Source organism: Trichomycterus rosablanca, chromosome 21 (assembly GCF_030014385.1).
Source record: "Trichomycterus rosablanca isolate fTriRos1 chromosome 21, fTriRos1.hap1, whole genome shotgun sequence".
NCBI lineage: Eukaryota > Metazoa > Chordata > Actinopteri > Siluriformes > Trichomycteridae > Trichomycterus > Trichomycterus rosablanca.
In genome coordinates this window covers 6,905,665-6,927,209 of record NC_086008.1, presented here as the reverse complement: position 1 = coordinate 6,927,209, position 21,545 = coordinate 6,905,665, and the positions used below count along the sequence as shown (strand labels likewise).

Here is a 21,545-nt window from a genome sequence, read left to right as displayed (position 1 = left end):
AATCGTTTCATTTGAATCATACAGCTATCTGGCTAGCTAGCTATCTTACATTAAACTTAATTGCGGTTTCCCCGAAATAAACCTACTAGCCTTTCATAAATCTACTAGCAATACGTGTTTGGAATTATATCTTTATATTTAGACAAAAATAATACAAAAAACAAGTTATTCATACAGACAGGTGAACACAAACTTAAAGGTAAAGCAGGACGGGTTATTAGGATGTAGTTTTGCCGAGTTAAAGAGTCGACTCCTTAATGAACGACACGTCGGTGAACTACATACAATCACAAGGCCACTGTAGAGTCGAGCCCAGCCGTGTATTATGCCGCTTCTCTGCAATAAAAAGCGACCGGAATATCTGCAGGGGGATCGCTGCTACCGGAGCTGCTCGAAGTGAAAGTAATAAAGTGTTTATGATTTGTGATTTGAGTGGATTTTATAAATAGATGGTGCATATTTGCAGATGTATTTGGAGAATATGCACAGCTACCAGAATGTGGCTACCAGATTGGCTCGAAGTGAAGCTGATGCACCGCGTTTTCAACAATGTAATAACAAAGCGGCATTTCTTACTTATTTGTCGCTGTTATATCGTGCCGTTATTGCGGTATTCGTGATGTTTACTGAGTTCTGCGTTCGATCTGTGGTTTCGGGTGTAAATTCTGCTGGACATGTATGTTAAATCGGGCCGCTAAGCGGCTAACACGGCGTGTACATACACAATGGTTATGGCTGCGGAAACAGCTATGGAGGAGCTAGTGTTAGCTTCAGGATCCTCCATGCACTCAGCGCTTTACCCTGCCCGCCATCTTTTAAACTAACTCACACCAGGGCTGCTTCCATCCTATCTCATCTAAAATACCACAGATGCGGCAATGAAACCGTTCATAAACAGTTTATAAAGCTTTAAAGGTTCACAAAGGCGGACTGTCTGTTTTTATTCCCAACAAGCCAGTAACATTTTCCAGTGTTTCACTTTTTAACTGGTGTTTTTGTTATGATTCCGTTTTACTGGACATCCCAAACTTAACCGTGTTTGCTTTCAGTTATTCTGAGTATTTTTCAGTATTTGCTGCTTTTGTTTATAATCTCTAAGTTTGTTTATAGTCTCTAAACTACGTTACCAAACCACGAATGATATAGTTCAACAGAAATCTGACTTTAATCTGACAAATGCTAAACTTTTCAGGGTCTGGTTCAAAGTTGGTACCTTTCAATGTTTGTTTTTTTATAAAGATAAAGAATTCGTTTATTTGTCTGTGTATGTAATATTATATGCAATATTTTAGTTATAAGTTATATGTATCTATAGTTACCCCAATCTATCAGTGCAAAGTAAAGTATTGAACCCTTTCTGTTATTCAGTGTATTTCAGTTTACATTTACACACACACATTACATTTCTAAGCAGCAACCAAAACAGTGTAAAACATTTAGATACCACAAATTAAAAACAGTTTATTAAAGTTTTTAATGGCAATTTTAGCTTCTGAGACATCTAAAGTAAGTTTTTTGCAGCAATGTGGTTCTATTTTGACCCAATTGACTTGGCAAATTGCCATTAAAAGGGTCCCTTTTAATTTTCCTGTTTAAAACTCATCCTATTGCTGCGTTCAACTAATCTGCTAAAAAAGTTTCTTCTAGACGGTCTCCTTAAACCCATGTTAGGCTAAATACATCATAACCTGTAGTATTTACTTTAAATCAACAGTAATGAAGTATTTGGTTGTGTCCATAATGTGGACTGTAAAGCTCTTCTCGAGCTTTTCGTGCTCTGTCAAACCAAGTCAAAGCAGTCCTCATTGGAGGCATCTCTTCCTATTTTGTATTTTTTACATGGTGTAAGGTCCTACTTTCAATTTCAGAGGTAAGAAGAATGCAACATGTAATACTCTTACCCTCTTTGAGTAAAATTCATTAATAACACTGATGTATATTCAGTAAAACATCAAATGTGTAATAGTGGTATGTGATGAGGCAGTTGTTTTGTGTTCATGTTGATGATCTGTGTGATCAGACATCACAACATGAAATTTGTCAGTAGATCAGATGGGAAAATGTGTACTTCGTAAGTGCATACTTTAATACATTATAATATATTCATTTTTACTGTATAAAGGTCGATACTGGCCAAAAATACTGCACTGACATCAGTTTAAATCTGATGTATTGGATAGCAGTGCAATTCAATCTATACTCTGTGCCAATGCAGTCCATATTTTGCAGTCCAGTGATATGCTGTCAACACAACTGAAAACTGCCATCCGCATGTATATGGGACCCAAACTGTCTTAAAGCATTTTGTGTCACATATGTAAAGTTTTGCATCACTTGTTTGTCAGAAATCAACAATATCTGTTAGTATGTCGCTATTAGCTAAAAGACAAGGATGTGCTATGAGTAGTATTCTAGAATTAGAATAAATACGATAGTTTTGAATTATTTGGGTCAAATTTAGTCCATGCTTTTTTCTTCTTTATGTCTAAATGATGCGTTTTACTTTGGTTCTTATCCATGATGTATTGATGTTTAAATGCAAATACCCTGAACAAGTGGATCTCGTAAAAATGTTAACAATCCACGTATAATGTAAGATTTAGTTATCTTTATAACTTGATAAACGTTACACTTTCTGTTGTCTAAATTTGTGTGGGTAGAACTTGCTTTCATTTGTCCTAATTATAAGCATGAAGTTTTCTTCTTTTCCTTCTAATTCATGCGCTTTGGTTTGGTTATCCAAGACACATAAATATTGTAAATGAGGCAAATCAGAACAATGACTCTAAATTGTATATTTTTAATCATACTGCACTTGTGAAGCTATTAAGGGTGTCGGGATCTTACACTGACTATTGGTATCAAAGCCAAGAATGTAAGTCCTTCTTTTGACAAATGCAGACTTACATGAGTGTTGGGTGGCTTAGATATACGTGAAGTTATCCTGTAGAAGGTGATGTGTACCATCTGAGTGATTTTCTATATGTTCCTCTTGTTTTGCCAGCTGTCGCATGTCTAAAAAGATTTTGACAGATCTGTAATTTCAGCTTTTACTATTTTATAACATGTTGTTTTTGGTTACCAGTATAAAAGTAATATAAATTAGTGCAGTTTAAAGTCATCTCAATCCTTTAGAAGTTCCAAGTGGCTAGTTTTGATATCTGTAGATAATCATTTTAAAATATGTACAGTACATTTAAAAACTGTACTTGAATATGGAAGGGTAAAACAGGCTAGTGCACCAAGAGGTTAAGAACATTTTTGCTTTTGCACCAGTCTACATTATGCATGGAGTTTAGCTCCACAGCTGGATTAAACTGCAGGCTTGGGAGACCTGTGGTTTGTTATTTAGTTTTTATCACTTTCATAAATCAGCATTAAGCTTTGTATACATGTTATTACTGAATTTAAACCTTGTACTTTAACTCAACATGTTTTTTGTGCAGATTGTTGACTGTCGGGTCCTGAGATGGGATGTGTGCATCGAAAAGGCCGTAAGGAGAAGAAAAAGGAACGCTGTAATCACTAGACGAGTAGATCTAGATCGGACGTCAATCAGTCGTCGCTCCCTCCCCTCGGCTGTCCAGAATGTCGGCGGTCACATCTCCCAACCAGGCTGCTCCCACTGTTGTCAACCCCCCTCCCCCTGAAGTGACGAACTCCAGCAAGCCTGGACGAAAAACCAACCAGCTCCAGTACATGCAGAACGTAGTGGTGAAGACGCTGTGGAGGCATCAGTTCGCATGGCCCTTTTACACCCCTGTGGATGCTATCAAGCTAAATCTCCTAGTAAGTACGACCCACACAATTCCATTGAGGGTAGCAGTGTTATTTAATAAACAAATGTATCCATAGTGCATGTAATGTAAATAATTGCCCTCTTAGTCACTCAGTCATCCAGTTCACAACATTTATTTGATAAGCCAATGTAGCTTATTGAAAAAAGCAAGGCTAGATTTCAGCCAGCCGTATAGAACATAGATTTCAGTCATTTTGAACATTAAAATCTAAGTCAAGAAGCCACCTTAAAGTTTCTACAGGACGATTTTGCGATTTTAGGAAACAGTGGTAAATCCACCCATGTGTGGCTGACCTGCTGAAATTTCTATGATGACTTTGGGTTTAAAAAAAGTTCCCAAAAGCATCTAAAGAAGTGCAGATGTCTGTAGTTTCAGCAAAGGTCACCTTGTACACAAGAGACTAGGCAAAAATGTATCATTCATGAGAGAGCAGCAAATAATAGACATGATGTCCACTGCTAACCAACAGAAAAAACAGTGATTGTTAATGAATCTTTCTATATTACTTTAAAGGACTACCATAAAGTCATCAAGAACCCAATGGACATGGGGACGATCAAGAAGAGACTTGAGAATAATTACTACTGGACTGCTGGTGAATGCATGCAGGATTTCAACACAATGTTCACAAACTGTTATATCTACAACAAGGTAAATGGGGACGAGACTCATTGTATACAATTTTCTCATTTGTACAATCACCTCCGTCTGCATCGACATACATATTTTGTTAAAAATTGTTCTGTCTCCTTTTTTTAGCCCACAGATGATATTGTTCTTATGGCTCAAGCTTTGGAAAAGATTTTCCTCCAGAAGGTAGCACAGATGCCCCAGGAGGAGGTGGAACTGCTGCCACCACCTCCAAAAGGCAAAGCTCGCAAGCCTGCCACTGCCCCTGCCTCAGGTAAACTTGTTTTCCACATGGCCTCAACTGTTTATCGAATACAAGATTTGTATTTGAGCTCGAAGATATTTAATTTTACCACATGCAGGCTCGTGCACTTATAATGCAGACCTATGATCCTGTATATATTGTAGACCTACAATCTCTAATTTTCAAAAACTTTAAATTATAACACACACTTACAGCTAAAGTTTACATACACTCAGGGTGAAGTCCTCTCTATAGGTTCCATGTAAACAAACATGGACATGTTAGGAAGTGTTAGGATATCAACATGACGCAAGCAATCCAAAAATGTTTACAAACAGATAATGTTACTTATAATTCACTTTATTAAGTCAGAAGTTAACATACAGTAAGTTAACTGTGTCTTTAAATAGCTTGGAAAAAATCCAGAAATCAATATCATGGTTTTAGAAGCTTATGGTTGGCTAATTGACATCAATTGAGTTAACTGGAAGGTTTCATGGGGTGTTATTTTAAGGCCTACCTGCCTCTTTGCTTGACATCATGGGAAAATCTAAATAAATCAGCCAAGACGTCAGAAAAAGAATTGTGGACCTCCATAAGTCTGGTACATCCTTAGGAGCAATTTCCAAATGCCTGACGATGATATGCAGGTTTAATGCATGAATGTGACTGAGGTGTATGTAAACTTATAACTTCATCTGTGTATGGCTTTAACCAGTCAGACCAGTAAAAAAAAAAGCGTTACTTAAATGTGCCAAAGATCATCAGATTGGACTTTCCTTCACAGTTACATGACCTAAACAACATAAAATGTTTATAAAAAGAAAAAAACCAAGCATTCAGTAACAACACAGGATGCTTTTTAGAATATTCTGGTCAAGTCTCATGTTGATTGTAAAGTCCTACACCAAACTTGAGTAATTTTACACCTAAGAGCATGATAATTAATTCAAAGTAATTCAAAAATGCTTAATAAATGCTGGTCCTGTTCCAGCATATGAAAGGTTATTAATATGTTTATTAGCTCATCAACAGTGTTGTTTGTACACAAGAGTTGAAACTGCCTGGAGTTAAAAGAAAAACCCTTGATCTAGTGCACTGATTTTGCTTTCTTTTGTCTGACAGAAACCCAGCAAGCTGCAGCACTGTCCACGACTTCGCCATCATCGTCGTGTCCGAGCTCCCCTCCGCAGCCTCCTCAAACACCTGTAATAGCAGCTACGCCTGTACCAACCATCACTTCAAACATCCAGGCAGTGCCACCAGCTGCACCCATGATCCCGAGCGCACAACCTGTTGTCAAAGTAGGACCGTCGCCCGAGCTGCATGAACTGTGATTTTATTATTTATTGATTTTCAGAAGCACTGATCATTTAAGTAGTAACGAAAAATCGATAGAAAATCAAATGTTTTTGTCAAGAACTGAAGTGCCCTGAATGATAAATGAAAACTGTCGTGAAAAATACTTTGTATTAATTTTAATTGAGCATAAATGTAACTTAGAATGAGTTTACAACCCTTGTTCTGATTTATACACTATATGGCCAGAAATATGTGGACCTTTAATAATTATTGAGGTCAGGTGTTTCAAACACAATGTTGTTAACAGAAGTATGAAACCAATTATGTACAATAAATTATATGCTTTCAACTTTGTGGAAACAGTATAGGAAAGGTCATTTTTTACTGTGCCCCTGTGCTCAGAGTGAGGTTTGTAAAAGAATTGAGTTTGAAATAAACTGGCATAAAGCCAACAGCATCCTGTGATCAGAAAGTGTCAACTGATAAAAGACTACAGAAAGATTAACACACACTGCATGTAAAAAAGAAAAGTCTAGTATTTGTTGCCATAGTATTTACTTATTGAATTTTTTTAGAAGAAGGGGGTGAAGCGGAAAGCAGACACCACAACACCGACCACCTGTGCAATTACAGCCAGCAGAGAAGAGTCTCCCACCCCAATGCTGGAATCCAAACACAGCAAGGTGATCTCCAGGCGCGAGAGCACAGGCCGACCTATCAAACCCCCAAAGAAGGACTTGGACGACGGTGAGCTGCTCCAGCCGGGCAACAAGAAGAGCAAGCTGAGCGAGCATCTCAAATACTGTGATACCATTCTAAAGGAAATGCTGTCCAAGAAGCATGCAGCCTATGCGTGGCCCTTTTACAAACCTGTGGATGCGGAGGCTCTGGAATTACACGACTACCACGAGATCATTAAGCAGCCCATGGACCTCAGTACTGTCAAAGTAGGGTTCCTAGCTAATTCACTTCTGCTTTTGTGTTAATAGTTCTAATAAATATTTAATTTGGTTTCCCGTGCTGTGCTTGCTTTCAGAAAAAGATGGACAGCAGGGAGTACCAGGATGCCCAGAGCTTTGCGTCTGATGTTCGGTTAATGTTCTCAAACTGCTACAAATACAATCCGCCTGATCATGAGGTTGTAGCCATGGCAAGGAAGCTTCAGGTATGAAAGAATTAAACTTTAAATCTTTTTTTACCCACCGTCAGTGTTAAATAGCTGACTGTTGTGTTTATCTTTTCTGTAGGATGTGTTTGAGATGCGTTTTGCTAAAATGCCAGACGAGCCGGCCGAGCCCTCCTCTCCCGGAGGTGCTTCTGCCACCGCTGTGGTGAGCAAGAGCACAGGCAGCAGTGAGAGCAGTGCTGATTCTTCCAGTTCCAGCTCCGACTCAGAGGAGGAACGAGCCACCCGCCTAGCAGAGCTACAGGAGCAGGTGAGTGTGCCACATTGGGGCAACATGCCTCAAGACCGGTGATACTATTCACATAAGTATGAAGGAGTAATAGTGTGGCAATACTAGTCCCCAAAAGCACTGACACCATGTGACACTTCAGTGACACATACACTAAAGGAGAATTTAATTTATTTACCCAACATCCAATCATCCATTATACACTTGAAAAATCCATACGAGTCCTGTACCAAATCTCATTGGTAGTGTGTGGTTCAGTTACATGGTTTCTTACTTAATTGGGTGGCTCGGTGGGTAGCACTGTCGCCTCACAGCAAGAAGGTCCTTGGTTTGATTCCCAGGTGGAGTGGTCCGGGTCCTTTCTGTGTGGAGTTTGCATGTTCTCCCTGTGTCTGTGTGAGTTTCCTCCGGGAGCTCCGGTTTCCTCCCACAGTCCAAAGACATGCAAGTGAGGTGAATTGGAGATACAAAATTGTCCGTGACTGTTTGACATTAAACTTGAACTGATAAATCTTGTGTAACCAGTAATTGTCTGTCATGAATGTAACCTGTCATGTCATGAATGTAACCAAAGTGTGTAAAATAGGATGTTAAAATCCTAATAAATAAATTTCTTATGTGTATTAGCACAAATATCAGGGTGGATAGCTAATATGCTTACAGTGCTACCAAACACAAACAGGACCTTTTTTCTAGCTCAAATGTGAAGTCATCCATCCAACCGATATAAGTCATTAGTTAAAGCTTAGCATGTTATTGTGAAATACGTTATTAAAATGGTTTGTTGGATAGAGTCTGGGTCAGTACCTGGTATGAACTAATTACTAGGAATCTGGTATTGATACCAGAGGGCAAAAATAGTATTGTGTATTCTTAAAAGGAAAAGTTAAAAGCTTTATTTCCAGTCATTTGGAATTAGTTTATAATCTTTGTTAAAGTGTAAATTATAGGTGTTTTTTTTTTTTGGTGTTTAATGCAACCACAATGTGCCCCCTTCAAAAAGACATTCTTTAGATCCACTGTGAATTCACCTTTGGACAGCAGGATTTATAACTTAATTAATATGGAAGTACAGGAGGGGTAAAGGAGGAAGTTTAATAAATATCCCTCTTATTAGTGCTTTCCTTTTACCAGTGGTCCTTTCCTATATCGTTTCTCCTACAGCACATTTCATACCCCCTGCTAGCTAACCACCCCCATTCCCCTTTCTCCAGCTAAAGGCTGTTCATGAACAGCTAGCCGCTCTGTCACAGGGCCCCGTCAGCAAACCAAAGAAGAAGAAAGAGAAAAAGGAAAAGGAGAAAAAGAAAAAGGACAAAGAGAAGGACAAGGACAAGGACAAAGGCAAGCCCAAGGTGGAGGAAGAGAAGAAAAACAAGTCTTCTCAGCAGAACAAGCCGAGCCAGCCAAAAAAGAGCTCGACCAGGAAACCCAACAGCACCTCCACTACCAGGTACAAGCTTTAGTCTTCAAATGTAAACCATTTCAGAGGATTTATTATTATATTTGAGAGATATCTGGCTACATTTTTACTTTCTGATTAATCTAAATAGATCATATATGCTGAGATACAGCTGGGTAAAAAAATAAATCAATAAAAGTAAGATATAACCAGGCAATAATCGACTTTAATCAACTGTGTTTGTACACCTGTTGAATGAAATATCACAGTATTAGAAATGTTAATTAACTGAAAAGTCATTGTCATTAATGTTGTTGGTTAAAAAGTCAATTTTAACTAATTTCTAATAACAGAGCTACAAATCTAAGACACACAAGTGATACAGAGTGAAAGTTCAGACTACTGATTTGTACCTCACCCTTGTGCAAATGCAGCAGTGCTGTTTACCGGTGCATTCAGAAATGATCTTGCTTAGCTGGTTGTTTATTATAGTAACACATCCAAATGATTACATATTTATGGCCTGTAATGCAATCATGTAAAATAGACTTAAATGAGCCACTTAACCGAAAATTGATCCCACAGGCAACCGAAAAAGGGGGCCAAACCCAGCGCGGCAAACTACGAGTCAGACGAAGAGGAGGCGCTTCCCATGTCATACGATGAGAAGAGGCAGCTCAGCCTGGACATCAACCGGCTTCCTGGAGAAAAGTTGGGCCGTGTGGTGCACATCATCCAATCCCGTGAACCCTCACTGCGCGACTCAAATCCGGACGAGATCGAGATCGACTTTGAAACGCTCAAGCCGTCAACACTGCGCGAGCTTGAGCGCTACGTCAAGTCCTGTTTACAGAAGAAGCAACGCAAACCTTTACGTAAGTCCTGCTCACTCACCGTATATAGGTGTCTTTTATCTGGGCTTAGTTTTCTCCTGCTGTCTCTGCTCTTGAATGCTAAATTGGCTTGCAATATTCTCTTTCCTGTTATGGGAGCCCTTCCTTTCTCCTCCGCTGTGCTGCATGAACTTTTGGTAGATCACAGGTTCTTTAGGGGTGGCTGATATGGGGCGATAACTTACTAAACAACAACTCACTACAACAATTTGACGTCATATGAACTGGACATTTGACCTTAATAGGGCAGTTAATGGGAATCTCAGATCTTGAATCTGAGTTTTCACATTGCATTTGAGCTGGTTTGTGACTAGCAGAACATTTAGAAAAGTAGAAGGAACCATTTTACTGGCAGTTGCAACGGCTATACTACTAATCCTAAAGAATTGTAAGGTTTTATTGTAGAGTTTTCTAAAAATATAACAAAATCTGCAGGGTCAAAACTACAGCCAACATCATATTTTTAATTAGCTGTTGCTCAATTCTTTTTACCCTGTTCAATGCTTTTTAACCCTTCTGGAACAACTCTGGTTGGTTTTTTGTTCACTCTACCTGACAGAATTGTACAAAATTCTTAAAGCCCATGGCAATCTAAAGCTTGCTTAACTGTGGGCAGTGGGCATACTATCCTTCTAGTATAAGTTGACCGTTTGAGTTTTCTTCTTATATTTATATTTATGGACATACGTTAGTTCAAACGATCTATGGACCTTGAGTTAAGTAATGGTTCCAAGACACATTGCTGAGCGTCCTAGACTTTCCACGCCTAGGCTCCGTCTAATCATTGTACGAAACAAGCCCTGTTTTTATGGTTTTATGGTCTTATTTTGGTTGCAACCAAAAATCAAAACAACTTCATGTGAAAAGAACATAGCTGTCATAATGTGAATTCTGAACCAACCCTATTTATATGGTTACAAAAAAAGTCACCAGCTGTAGTCATATTCAGTAGGGAGTAGTCTAATGACTCTCTACACCAGCAATTAATATCGAGAGTTTCTGTCTGTACATTTTTGACCCAGCAGATTTTCTCACATTTTTAGGAAACACAACATACAGTATTTGTGGACATTTTCACAGTTGCACAAATCATTTAAATCCCCCAAATGCCATACTGATGCATAAATATGGATTTAGTGTATATGTAGACTAAACTTCGTACAATCAAAACTGATGTTGAGACATGTTTCTGTGAGTAACTTGTATTATATTTTAACCTGAGAGGTCTCGGTAGTCTGGAAATAAATACGTACTGCAGCTTTAAATATTGCAAACATTAATCTAGCAATTGTAACAAACTAAATAAAAACGCTTTGAAAAATGCCCTACTCTCCATAACGTTTTTAGTTCTAATTCTTTCACCTGTAGAAACCCCTTAAAGATTTAAAACAAAATCACTGTTCAGTAAATGTAAACCCAGCAAGCTTTAAACAACCCTAAAACATCGTTTAACTGCAAATTCTAAACTTCATAGATGGCCTATTGTTCTTAATTAGTAGACTTACTGTAGACACAGTAGTAGTGTGCATTAGCTGATTGCTGCTGTAGAGATTAGCTGCACTGCAGTCGTAGAGTAGCGGAGTGCTTTTTGCTGCTTGTTGCCACGGCGGCGGGGTGCGAGGCTGACCTGGTACTCACTGGTCGCCGCTGTGTGTCTCCTGCAGCGGGCACTGGGAAAAAGAGTGCCAAGACTAAAGAGGAACTGGTTCAGGAAAAGAAGAAAGAGTTAGAAAAGAGGCTGCAGGACGTGAGTGGACAGCTGAACAACAACAAGAAACCTCCCAAAAAAGGTACATGTGTGGCAGTGTGCGGGGAGGACAGACGGCAGGGTTTAACCCAATAGAAATAGTTTTCTCCATTTAGCCTGGGTAACCTGGATTTTTAGCCCATATTTGGCCTAGGTATCAAGTCCTATTTGCCCAAAAAGATTAGAAATTAAATCTAGAACTCAAGAGCAGCCCAGAACCATGTTTGTACCTTGAATATCTGTAGGAAACTTGTACTGGATCGTGTACCTGGCTACCTGAATGCCACCATACTGTTGGTTCTGTACTTCTGTACTCATGATTAATGCTTTGCTCTGAGCGCATGCCTTCATTCTGTCTTAACACACGAGCACATGGGTGATCAAGGGAACAGGGCTCATGGTTTTCACTAAGGGTTATAAAATCTATTTAAAGCAGTACTCCAGCATTTTGCAATCTAATCTCTGTCCACTTTGTCAGTCCAAGAACTTGTCATTTTACTTAAAAATGACTTCAAACATTCGATCAAAAAGAATGTTTGATGCTGGGAACAAATGGTTAAAACACCTGAGAAACACCTGCTTCTCTCTGTATGTATTATACTTGTGCCCACACACTCCTTTTACAAACACATACACATGCAGGGCTATGACTAAACTATGTTTTAGTCATATTTATTGTTTATAATATTGGCATAACTACCTAAAAAGTCAAATCAAACAAGCACATTTGTGAAAATGACCATATCAGGTCATTTTGTACAGAAGGTAAGATTTCTTTAGTCCTATCCTTTGAGCAGGTCAGTTTGTTTTAAATTGATGCATATACAGCCAGTGCTCATCTATTATAAATATGGCTGTACCAGCTGCTAAGAGATTCAAATTTTTACTCAAATTATGGCAGTTGCATGATTTGTAATAAAAAGAAAAAAAATCACTAATGGGCAAGCTTTGGTCTGTATGTGTGTACACAGACACACTCAACAAATATCATCTACAAACCCAAGGACATAAAACCAATGTCAATGTTTTGTTAATATAATGCAGGGAAAGCAAAATAGATTACTCAGCAAAACCACAGAGCCAATGCCACACATACATATATTTATCCATTAGTACTCTATTTTTATGAATTCGACTAGCAATACTCACTTTATTGGTCTTTTGTTCCGTTGTATAAACACCTTAAACTAATACTTTTCCATGCTGCTGATTGGCACATATAAAGATTCAACCGACTTGTAATTGGTTTAGGATGCAGCAAAAACTGTCCTATTGTGTATACATGTCTGATGTGACTAGCAGGAGAAATGTATACAGGCCAGCCTGGATCTAGTTTTTTTTTTTTAAGTTTCTTTTGGCAAATTAGACAGTTCTGTTTCACTTTTCTACGGATATTTTCTCTTCCTTCTATTGCAATAATAAGAGCCAGCAATAATTTAAAACAGCATTCCCAGGTTCTGAGCTACAGCCGATTTGTACATGTGGGAATAAAAAAATTTGGGATTTGGATCGGCTCCATTGCATTAAAAAAAGAGCTACCACTAAGGTCAATAATGATTTCAACTAGAGCCTGAATTTTCAATCAGGTTTTTGAATCGAGGTTTTATTTTCTTGCTGGAGAGAAAGACTATAAAAAGACTATTAAATGTAACCTGTGGTTGGGCTTCAGATATCTTATTCTTGTTAGGTTTCAAAGACCTATAGTAGATTTTTGAGTAAATAGTTGAATAAATAAAATATGGCGAGATGAGGTGATGAACACTGGAGTATTGATTTGAATAAAAGTAACATTTGTATATTTGAGTTCTGAATTATTGTTTTGTGCCTCTAGTATGTGGCTCGCTCTAATCTCAGTATCTTGTACCCAGCAGAGAAGGCAGGAACAGCACCAGGAGGCGGGCCGTCCCGACTGAGTGGCAGTAGCAGTTCTTCCGATTCAGGCAGCAGCAGCTCCAGTGGCTCCAGCTCCGAAAGCAGCGACTCAGACTGAGCTCTCGATCCCACGTACTTCAGATTCCTCCATTTTTCTAATGAGTAGTGTTTGCTGTCACAATAGTGTCTCAACTGAAGACCTGTTACGTACCGAGTTAGAAGTTAAAGACTGAGGATCTTTTTCGAATAACCTGTTGTAGAACGCCCCTGGTGGAACAGTGTCGAGATAATTCACCAGCCCTCAAAGGGAAACACCGGGCATCTCCAAAAATATTTTTGTCGAACACGTTGGTTGTGGAGATTCCTTCCCTCCCTTCCCCCAGGTGCTTGCTCATTAGAGCCTAATGGTAAACGAATATTAGTGGACTGAAACTTGGCTGTGTATAAGTTACCGAGTAGCTTCATCGAGTATAAAACAGGAGCAAGCAGCTAACTTTTTTTTTTTCCTCTGGTGTGGTGGTCATAGCAGCATGACCTTCAGCTCATTCCACATTATACAGGTAACGATAACTACTATTCGTTACTGCTTTTAAAGAGAACTTATTTATTTTTCATCTTCTTTTAACACCTGATCAAGAAATCAGTGATATTAAAATTGGTGCGTCACGACTAAGAAGAGCAGGTGATGCTGTGGCCTGGCCTGTTGTATTCTTCCGTAAGTGTCAGTATGGAGTTCAAACCTGTACCTGTACTTTGAGAGGCCTGAATTTTGGTTACTTCAGTGCTGTAAATTCCTTCTCCAAGTGCTTGGCTCTCATTGTAAGTATTCGTTGTACAATTTTGTCTGGTATTTTGTTTTTAAACTACAGTATACATTGACATTAATGGTTTGTTTTTATCAATCATATGCCTTTTACCATACATTTTTTAAATAATGTATCATACCATGGGTATGGAATATAATAGTTTCTGATTGGCTTGCGAGAGTGTATTAGTTGCCTATAAAAGACGTCTCAGAGGTAGATCCTTTGTCATCTACATATTGTCTGTTAAGACAACAAGTGTAAATGTGTTTAATCTATTTGGTTTGTTTTTGCCACTCCTGTGCCACTGAATGACAAAATAGAGCACAACGTTGATAGAAGAGGCAGCATCATATGAAAGACCAATAGTAATGTGGTGTGGCGGAATAGAAATTTAGCTACATGATCTAGAAAGGGTTTTAGGTTATTCTGTAATTAGTAAGTAAAACCATATGGAAACCTTTCTTCCAGATCCTCATGGTATACACCAAAATACCTGTGGTATAGGAAACATCACTGCTTTACATCATGTTTTTCATTTATGTGTAATCCTCTGTTTTCTTATACTGACCTCCTTTGCTGTGTGTTTAATGATATACCTGTACAGTTTTTCCTGTACTTTTCTTTCATACTGCTTTATTTTTTGTCAATCACTGAGTAAAGACAGTGGTGACTACAAAGCATTATTTATTATACAGTACACTACATAGCCAATATGTGGACACTCTTTTAAACAGTGAGTTTGGTTTAGCAACAACTGTTGCTAATTGCATAAAAATCAAGTAGTCATACTATCCCCAGCAGCTCAGTGATGCTTGGCATTCCAGTTTTGCAGCAAGTCTGTTCAGAATATTTCTCCTATAGCAGAGCTGTCTTGGTGAACTGAACATGCTGCTGTTGCAAATCGGATACATCTCAGCCTTCAGGAAATGGGCCACATAAGGTCAAAGAACAGCACCAAGTGCATGTAATTAAATAAAAAAACAATGCTGAGGTTCAAAGCTCGAGAACTGATAAATGGAAGCTGAAATGATTGTGTTTATGGCAGAGCAGCCCAACAAGCCTATATGCACTATGCATAATTGTGAGTGTTAACTAAAATGTTATAAAGCAAACTGCCACATGTTTGTCTTAATAATAATAAAGCGTGTTTCACTAACTGGTAGTCTTATTTGACTAATCCAAGTCTGGTTAATAGCACTAAAGTGCTATTTGTCTAAATGCAAATAAATAGCAGTACTTTTTTTTATCGTTTTGGCACTTGCTCTTGTTGGTCTTGTTTCAGCACTCTGTCTACTCATGCAGCGAGTTCCATAAAAATATGGTCTGCTCAGTGTGGTGTAGAAGTGGCCTCAGGATTATAGTATACTTTTGGAACAAATTGGAATGCCGACTGCAAGTAGTAGTAGTATTGCCCAGCTGCTGATCTTCCTAATGCTCTTATTGCTGAATCAGTCCAATTCAAAATGTAGTGGAAAGTCTTTCCAGAAGATTAAAGGCTGTTGGCAGGAAATTATTTGCATTGGCTCCACATTTGCTGTGACCAGCCTTCACTTTTCTGAAAACGCTGTCCACTAAATATCACCAGTGGTTTTTGAGTGTTCATAGAGTTTGGCTTTGTAGTGTATTGCAGAAGCAAAGTCCAGTCCTAGCCCCAGTTCTTGTACTAGCATGAAGACATGCAGCAGTACTATAGGTAACTTTAGGGAGGAAATGTGGAGTTATGCTTGGATGTTTTCAAAGTATTACAGTTAACATTTTCATATTTTTTGTATTATTCATTAATCATATTCATCTCTTGATTTCCTGTATTAAATACTTTTGAGTGGTACTTTAATACTTTCATATGCTTCTATATTTTCTCGTCACATCTAAACCGATCGACTGATCTTGGCGTGGGCTTGAACCCGGGCTCAACAGTGGATTGTGCAAGCAGTGGATCATTGCCTTAAGTTAGTAGACACACTAAGATTATATGGTTTAACTGTTCTGCTTTTTAAAAACTGTAGAATTAAGATAAAAGCCAATGTTGGACTGTTTTTCCATTTTGTAGCTCAGTCGAAGATAAAGGTATCAAGACTTGTAAAAGTGAGTTTACCTTAGTTCTTTATCGCAGTAGTGGTGTTGTGTGTACATTCTTTTTGAGACTACATCTAACTCATGACAGATGATGTCTTATTCCTTCCACTTTATTTTTACAACTCAAACTTAAAAACGAAAAACTCTGGTAATGTCAGCCAACGTCAAGTAAAAGACTTAAATATATTACTACATGTATTCATGTGTATTCATTACCTATTCGTCAGCACCTTTTGGGTATAAATAGCTATATTTTAGTTCTTTTTTATGAGTGAAAATCTTTGTGTATTGCATGTTGATTTACAGTAAATTTCTTACATCTTTTCGAGCTGTTTATAACATGTAAATTCCATTTAAAAGTAAATCATCAACGTTAGTAGAGGTAAATGTAAGTGCAGCCAATTCAAGCAGATGTAGAGCTGAGACACTGACTGATGGATAAGCTAAACTTTGAATTTGGACTCTGCCCCCCCTCCCTCTTTTTTTTGTAAATAAATGTAAAAACAAAATCACACTGGTGTCTGTCTGACCTCTACTGTGCTTAGATATAGCTTTAACGTGTTGTTTAACGTGGTACACTATATTGCCAAAAGTATGTGGACTTCCCTCCTAAACACTGAAGTGAAGTGAGATCCATGAAGACACATTTGGACGAGTTTGGTGTTAAGGAACTCCAGTGGCCTGCTCATTTCCTTTCTACAAATACTTTGAGTGTCTGAGAATTTGTGCCCATTTTAGTCAATGCAAAAAACTGTTAATAGCTGGGCAACTCCATACTAATGGCTGTGGTTTTGAACCTGGATGTTCTATAAGTTCACACAATCAGGGGTTCACATACATTTGATCATGAAGTGTGTAAGAAGTAACATAAAACATTTTAATCTCGAGTCCATCTGGAATACGCTTGGGAATAAGTGTTAGTCCACTGGAGGGCATCATACACTTGTTCACTTATTTACACTCGGGCAAATGAGTAGCCAGTCCATCTACTCCTGTTTTAAAGATGAGTGAGGATCTCTTAATGGCCAAGATAAAAGATGCAGACATGAAAGAAGGTGGCAAAGTTGGTGGTGGCTTAACGCTTATAGTAATCGTAATATCCCTAATTCCATCCTTAATACTGCCAGTTTGCCACTGTTGGGCCCTTAGCATGCTTCATCTGAAATAAATACATTATTGTTTACATTTACATACTTTGTCCAAATAATTAGGTTTTAAGGTTTACAAACCTCATGACTGTGTTCTATCCTTTTCTAAAACACATTATAAAGCTTCCTATTTTACATGGCTTGTAACTTGAAAATCATTTGTGTTTGGCACCACCTCAACAAGAGCTACCTCCTTTCATAGAAATAATGTACCTGCATAACAGTTCAGTCCCTGCAGTTTTTAGTGTTAACAGATTCAAACAATTTCAACACACAATTGTAATACTTGCAGTGCTAAGCACATTTCGTTTGATTACCACACTGTTTCTGCACTAAATGTGTTGTTTAGTGCTTTTCCAGTTACTGTAAGTGTGTGGCTAAGCCACAGATAATACAGTAATAAGATAAAAGATAATACAAGCAAATATCTTAACAATAAGAAGGCAAAGCAAGTCCTGAACATTTTACCTGAACGTATGTTGTACCTCCTGCAGTACTGCTGTGGACCACAATTAGTCCTGGTTGTGACTCAGTGTGCTATGATGTCCAGGCATAACTCTCTCTCCACCATGCCAGGACATCACAGCACACTGAGTCACTATCAGGACAGACTCATGAGTCATGATGTTATTCTTTTATAATTGTCTATTATATCACATATTACATATCTTTATTATACTGTATTTATTTAGTACAGTAATACTTAATTTTTTAATACTTTTAAAACTTAATTTTTTCTAACATACCTTGAGTTGCTGTAATACTTTCCCTTTGGGATTAATAAAGTATCTATCTATCTACCTACCTACCTACCTCTCCTAATTACCATTTACAATTGGCTACTGCTAAGTCCCATTATTCACACACATGGCCTCACAGATGCCAAAAATCCATGTCTTCTTATTGATCATGAGATGCCAGCCAATCAGCATTTGGCTGAATACTGTTTATGGCATACTATGCATTTGAACTGGTGGATTCTGGACAACAGGATGAACACTGCTCCAAAAAAACACAACACAAATGTGTTCAGTCTTCTACAAATTTCTACAGCTTCTGCAAAATCTATGGCCATCTACAGTGCCATGCAGTGGTCAAATGTACATTGGATAACTTTAATGTATTTTAACAAAAGCCCAGACACTATATACACCTTTAAATATAGAACAGAAATGATTAAGACAGAAATAAACAGTTTAACATATAAAGTATGAATACATTCATAAAAATATGAATAAAGTGTCATATTGGACAGTGGTTGCCTAGTAGACTTTTTGAAATGGGACATACAACAAGCTTGTGGTCAAGTGTAAAAATACTTTTGGCCCTATAGTGTTACCAGCGTAGTCAGTTGTGAGTTTTCTCATTCGTGCATGATTAACAGATGTGTGTGAGAAAGCTTAGTTGTGGGATAAAACCTCACATTGTGCCGACTTTGTGGCATTATTAGTATTGTGTATGATAGTGGAGAGACCATTAACCCTCTCGGCAAAGAAACTGGGATACGTGAATAAAGAATTGCATTGTACTGTACAGGTGTATGTGTATATATGACAAATCAAGGCATTCCATCTGCCCTGGATTATCCTTTTATCCCATCCTTTAATACCTGCAGGTAAATATGCCAGTGCAATATCACCAACTGCAATTCACTGATCACTTTTTAAATAAATATTTATAATATTAATGCTAGTAACAGTGTCACAGGCGGCTCGTTCCTTAGGGCGATCAGGTGACGCACCACCAAAGGGCGAAATGGAATAAATTTTTCTATCACAGCTGTAACTGTTCTGGAGTCAGTCTTGCCTCGGAATATCGTAGTCTCGTAAAGGCTCTTTTTTTTTTTTTCGAACTGCAGGCGCTGCAATACATTCTGAATGGGTTCCGGGAGGGCTCGCACTTACGTGCTTGCGTCACACGTAACCTGGTGTCGCGATCTCGTCACCATGGCTAGCATCACCTCAGTTCGGAGCAACTCCATCGTGTAATCAGGATAAATTAGTAACTTAAGAATTAGGGCCACCCAGACCAAATTTAAACATCAAGTATCTACAAAGGGGGGGGGGAAATCATATAAGTTACAAGTAAATTACAAGTAAGTAATGTAATTTTTAAATTGTGAATGCACTTATTGTATCTCCCCAATTGTTTAATTGTACTTCTTTATTCATTGCACATCAGCCCCGATGCCGATCTTTATTCTGGATCTGCTGCACCTAAAATAAAATGCTATCTGATGAAGACTGAATTAAACTGTTAGTGTGAAGGCTTTACTTGATTTTATGATTATGGTAAAGCTGGTCCCTCTCCATGTTTAAAGTTATTTGTGAGGGCAAACTGACAGATGACTTAAGATGTTAATTATTTAAGCTTTAATTTACCCATTGAACGGGTCACCTTGGCCATTATCGCAACAATTGCCGCCCCTGAGAGATTTGGCAGGAGCCGCCACTGAACAGTGTTACATCAGAGAACAGATCTTGGATCCGGATTCAGTCTGTCTGATAGAAGTTCTGTCCCGCACTATCACAGTCTGGTTCCCGTACTGACTGTATCTGGCGCTCCTGCTGCGGTTCAGGTAGTTGGTGGGATTCTTCTCCAGTTCCAGCTGCTGTTGCTGCCAGATTAACAAAGATGTGTCTCTGTATCTAAGCCGAGCAAAACCATCCGACATGGCTTTCTCTGCTAGAGGATACCTCTCTGCCATGATGTCCAAGATCATAACACGTGACCTCAGATTGAACATGCCATCAAGTCCATTACGAGCATCTTGATCAATCAGGTTAAATCAGTGCAGAAAAAGGCTGATCGGGGTTATTATCCGTGACTTAGACCAAAGTCAAACATGGTAATCTGTTTCACTGATGGTTCCCTTTCTTCCAACAGGGGTGAGCCCAGATCCAGCACAGAAGAAATCCAGCACATGCTAGTTAGCTGAAAAAACAATCCAGCAACACAACCGAACTGTGTATTCAACAAGCGATCAGTCTTTATAATATACAAACTCACTTTCATAAATCATCACATTTGTTTTAGAGCTCAGGGTTTTATGTAGCAGATTTTCTAGATCCGATTTGAAAGTAAAGTCTGATTGTGTTGTTACGCTACAAAACAACGCTGAGTGCTGCCTGTAGCAACAGCGTCCATCCCGATATGGCACCGGCTGAATCATACAGGCTGAGTTGTCGTTCCGGGAGTCATTTTATTTCCAGGCAGTTCTTTAAATTTGTGGTATACACGGTCTTATCTTCTTGGCTTTCATTCATGGGTTAATTATTTTATTTATTAGGATTTAAACGTAATGTTTTACATACTCTGGTTCCATTCATGACAGGACAGATATTTACTGCTTACACAAGATTTATCAGTTCACAAGTTTAATGTCAAACACAGTCATGGACAATTTTGTATCTCCATTTCACCTCACTTGCATGTCTTTGGACTGTGTGAGGAAACCGGAGCTTCTGGAGGAAACCCACGCAGACACAGGGAGAACATGCAAACTCCACACAAAGGACCCGGACCGCCAAACCTGGGGATTGAACCCAGGACCTTCTTGCTGTAAGGCGACAGTGCTACTCACTGAGCCACCGTGACGCATGGGTTAATTCAACTTTAATAAACAATCAATTTGGTGTGGGCCGTGGGGTATCCCAAGTTTTACCATGACCGTTATTTCATTAAGGGCATTACACATTCACCTACTCACACACACACACACACCAAGGTTACATAAAAAAAAAAAGTTGACATACTATCATGTGGCATTTGAAGCATGCAAAAAAACTGCTCAGAAATAGAAAGAATATGCAAAAGTTCACTGTCAGGTCTAGAGAAGTAGACCACACTACCTTCTGTGAATCCATGCTTTCATAAAAACAGTAACTGGTCTAACATCACCACCACCACCACAAACTATATATAGCTCTGGAGTGAAACTGCTTCAAAAATTAATAAAATATCATTTGGCCAGGGGTGCACAAAGTTCTGTGGGCCGATTTTACAATCCACAATGTGTAGAGCAATTTTTGACAAGGGTTTTGTTAACACAACAGCGGAGTCACTTTTTCTTTTAACAAATGCAATACTGATGTTTTTATAAAAAAATATTTAACCTAAAATATACACATTAACCTAGGACAATATAAATATAAGTAAGCATATTGTTACAGTAAGTAACAGTCCAGTTGTACCATCAGCTTTCATTTGA

General features: G+C 38.4%; 2 protein-coding genes across 5 annotated transcripts; one reads left to right on the top strand and one right to left on the bottom strand.

Moving 5' to 3' along the window:
* Nucleotides 1-305: 305 nt before the first annotated feature.
* On the top strand, nucleotides 306-14,682 carry brd3b (bromodomain containing 3b). 4 transcript variants are annotated; one of them, XM_063017696.1, is made up of 12 exons: nucleotides 306-402; nucleotides 3,447-3,789; nucleotides 4,314-4,451; nucleotides 4,560-4,704; nucleotides 5,800-5,978; nucleotides 6,555-6,923; nucleotides 7,013-7,141; nucleotides 7,224-7,412; nucleotides 8,606-8,844; nucleotides 9,379-9,668; nucleotides 11,351-11,476; nucleotides 13,302-14,682. In XM_063017696.1, exons 2-12 carry the CDS (start codon nucleotides 3,589-3,591, stop codon nucleotides 13,421-13,423), a joined length of 2,127 nt encoding a protein of 708 aa, XP_062873766.1. In that variant the 5' UTR covers nucleotides 306-402; nucleotides 3,447-3,588; the 3' UTR covers nucleotides 13,424-14,682. The 4 variants fall into 4 exon arrangements, with proteins under 4 accessions (XP_062873766.1, XP_062873765.1, XP_062873764.1 ...); XM_063017695.1 differs by having other exon boundaries at nucleotides 6,552-6,923; nucleotides 13,305-14,682; XM_063017694.1 differs by having other exon boundaries at nucleotides 6,552-6,923.
* A 5,010-nt stretch (nucleotides 14,683-19,692) lies between these two features.
* On the bottom strand, nucleotides 19,693-20,474 carry LOC134335425 (putative uncharacterized protein BRD3OS). The gene has a single exon (XM_063017950.1). The coding sequence runs from the start codon at nucleotides 20,079-20,081 to the stop codon at nucleotides 19,797-19,799; it is 285 nt and encodes a 94-aa protein (XP_062874020.1). The 5' UTR covers nucleotides 20,082-20,474; the 3' UTR covers nucleotides 19,693-19,796.
* Between the last annotated feature and the right edge of the window lie 1,071 nt (nucleotides 20,475-21,545).